This window comes from Austrofundulus limnaeus, unplaced genomic scaffold, assembly GCF_001266775.1.
Source record: "Austrofundulus limnaeus strain Quisiro unplaced genomic scaffold, Austrofundulus_limnaeus-1.0 Scaffold235, whole genome shotgun sequence".
In the NCBI taxonomy this organism is placed as follows: domain Eukaryota; kingdom Metazoa; phylum Chordata; class Actinopteri; order Cyprinodontiformes; family Rivulidae; genus Austrofundulus; species Austrofundulus limnaeus.
In genome coordinates, this window is record NW_013952637.1 from 732,924 (window position 1) to 734,961 (window position 2,038).

Genomic DNA, 2,038 nt, shown 5'->3' on the forward strand with positions numbered 1-2,038 from the left:
CTCCAGGTGTCCCCGATGGACTGGAGATGTCTCCAGGTGTCCCCGATGGACTGGAGATGTCTCCAGGTGTCTCTGATGGACTGGAGATGTCTCCAGGTGTCCCTGATGGACTGGAGATGTCTCCAGGTGTCTCTGATGGACTGGAGATGTCTCCAGGTGTCCCCTCCTCTCACACTGGAGACAGCAGCTGATGAGACAGCGTCAGTGAGAAAACTGCTACAACAAAGACGTGTCTTGTTTTCTTTGTGTTGRATGATTGTGACTCAGTATAAAAACYATRAATCAGAGTTWTGGTGCAAAGATGTTTTGTCAAAATCACAACAGTATCTTAAAACGAGACAACTCAAACATTACGCTCTGTCAAAGTAAAAAAGAAAACATTTTGAGTTTGAGATTTTTTCCAGGATTAATGGGAGAAGTTATTATSTCAATTTTAACCTCAGTGTTTTGACTTTTTTTCCCAAATAATTTTGAGAATAAAGTCAGAATTCTGAGTTTTATATTTTGGATTTTGCGATCAAGATCACAGATTTTAATCAGAATTCATAGTTAATTTTTTTTCCATTTTTTCCTCAGACTTCAGAGGTTCTGAGATTTAAATCTGAAAAAAAAAATCAAATGAATTTAAGTCAGTGTCTCGACTTTAATGTCAGAATGTTGAGATTACGCTCACAATGATTTGAAACTAAAAATTCACAGTCACTTTTTTCCCCATTTTCTCAGAATTCAGACATTCTGAAATCAAAATAAATCAGAATTCTGAAAAAATGTAAATACATAATATCAAAATTCACTATTTTTTTAGACCTTTGTGATTCTAATTAAAGTAGGAGTTCTGACTTGAAGGTCACACTGACTTAAATCTCAGAATTCTCAAATTAAAATCATAATTCTGGCTTTAATCTGAGGATTCTGGCTTCTTCCTGGGAATTCTGAAAAGACAAAACAGAACTGACTTTTTTCTGGTATTTGTGGGGGAAAAAGATAATTCTTTGAATAAGTTCAGACTTTGAACTTGTTTTCTCAGAGAAAAAGGCGAAATTCTGGGACTTGAAGGTAATAAAACAGGGAGAAGCCACGACCACTCAGCTAGCTAACGTCACTGATCTGTACATCATGCGGAGCTGACGGCCCGCAGGGATTTTTCTGGACACATTGTTGTCAGATCTGGACATGCGCAGACGGCGCTGCGCAGCCACGTGAGACCCGACGCTGCTTCCTGAATCAGAGCTAGCTTGTTTCAGGGGATTATTTAGTAGCATGAAGACGTGAGCSGAGGACACAAAGCAGGCAGCCGGCCGGGATTCTTCTTTCCTTTTTGTGAAGTAAACAAAAACAAGACTTCCGGTGACATTTTATTTATCGACAACATGGATTACTGGGTAAGTTTTCTCCTGTTTTATATCCGGAATAATGAGTCTGTGGCTACAGACGACTGAAGGACTTGTTTATTAGTGAAGTCAGCTAATAATGAGTTTTATGCTAATGTTGGACAAAAAAACACAAACAACAACCTTTGGGATCACAATCTAAACACTTTTAAACATGTAAATATAAAGATAAAGTTTAWATATGTTATATAAAATCATTTTAATCAGGTGTTTATTAGATTTTAATGTTATTTATGTGCTGATGAGGTTGTTTGTTATAATAAACACTAATTTAATGATTATATTCAGCAGAAGTTTATTATTATTATTATTATTATTATATTTTAAAGATGTTTGTGAAAGATGATTATCAGCAGTTTTTCAGTCCAGACTGCTTTAGATCCATCTGAGCAAGAAGAACCAGATTTATTAGTTTTTATGGCTGCAGACTGATAGAATGAAACCTGCCAGGCTTATAAACCTGAAGCTAAAGGCTCTTATCTGAGGTGTTCCAGGTTGACCTCATGTTGGACAACAAAGGGTCTAATTTCAGAATAATCTCTGGCTGTAGGAGGAGGTGGCGGTGGGGGGGCAGCTCACTGATGTCGTGCCGCGTGTGCAGGAACCCTGCCTGTTCTCCGCGGGCGAGTTGGAGGAGGGTCCAGGCC

General features: G+C 38.3%; 1 protein-coding gene across 1 annotated transcript in view; it reads left to right on the forward strand.

The window, feature by feature from the left end:
* Positions 1 to 1,243: 1,243 nt before the first annotated feature.
* sgpl1 (sphingosine-1-phosphate lyase 1) overlaps positions 1,244 to 2,038 on the forward strand; it is a gene marked incomplete at its 3' end in the record, with an annotated part of 8,769 nt that continues 7,974 nt past the window's right edge. Inside the window, 1 exon segment of the mRNA XM_014019920.1 lies at positions 1,244 to 1,382. Within this exon segment, the coding sequence (XP_013875374.1) occupies positions 1,371 to 1,382 (12 nt within the window).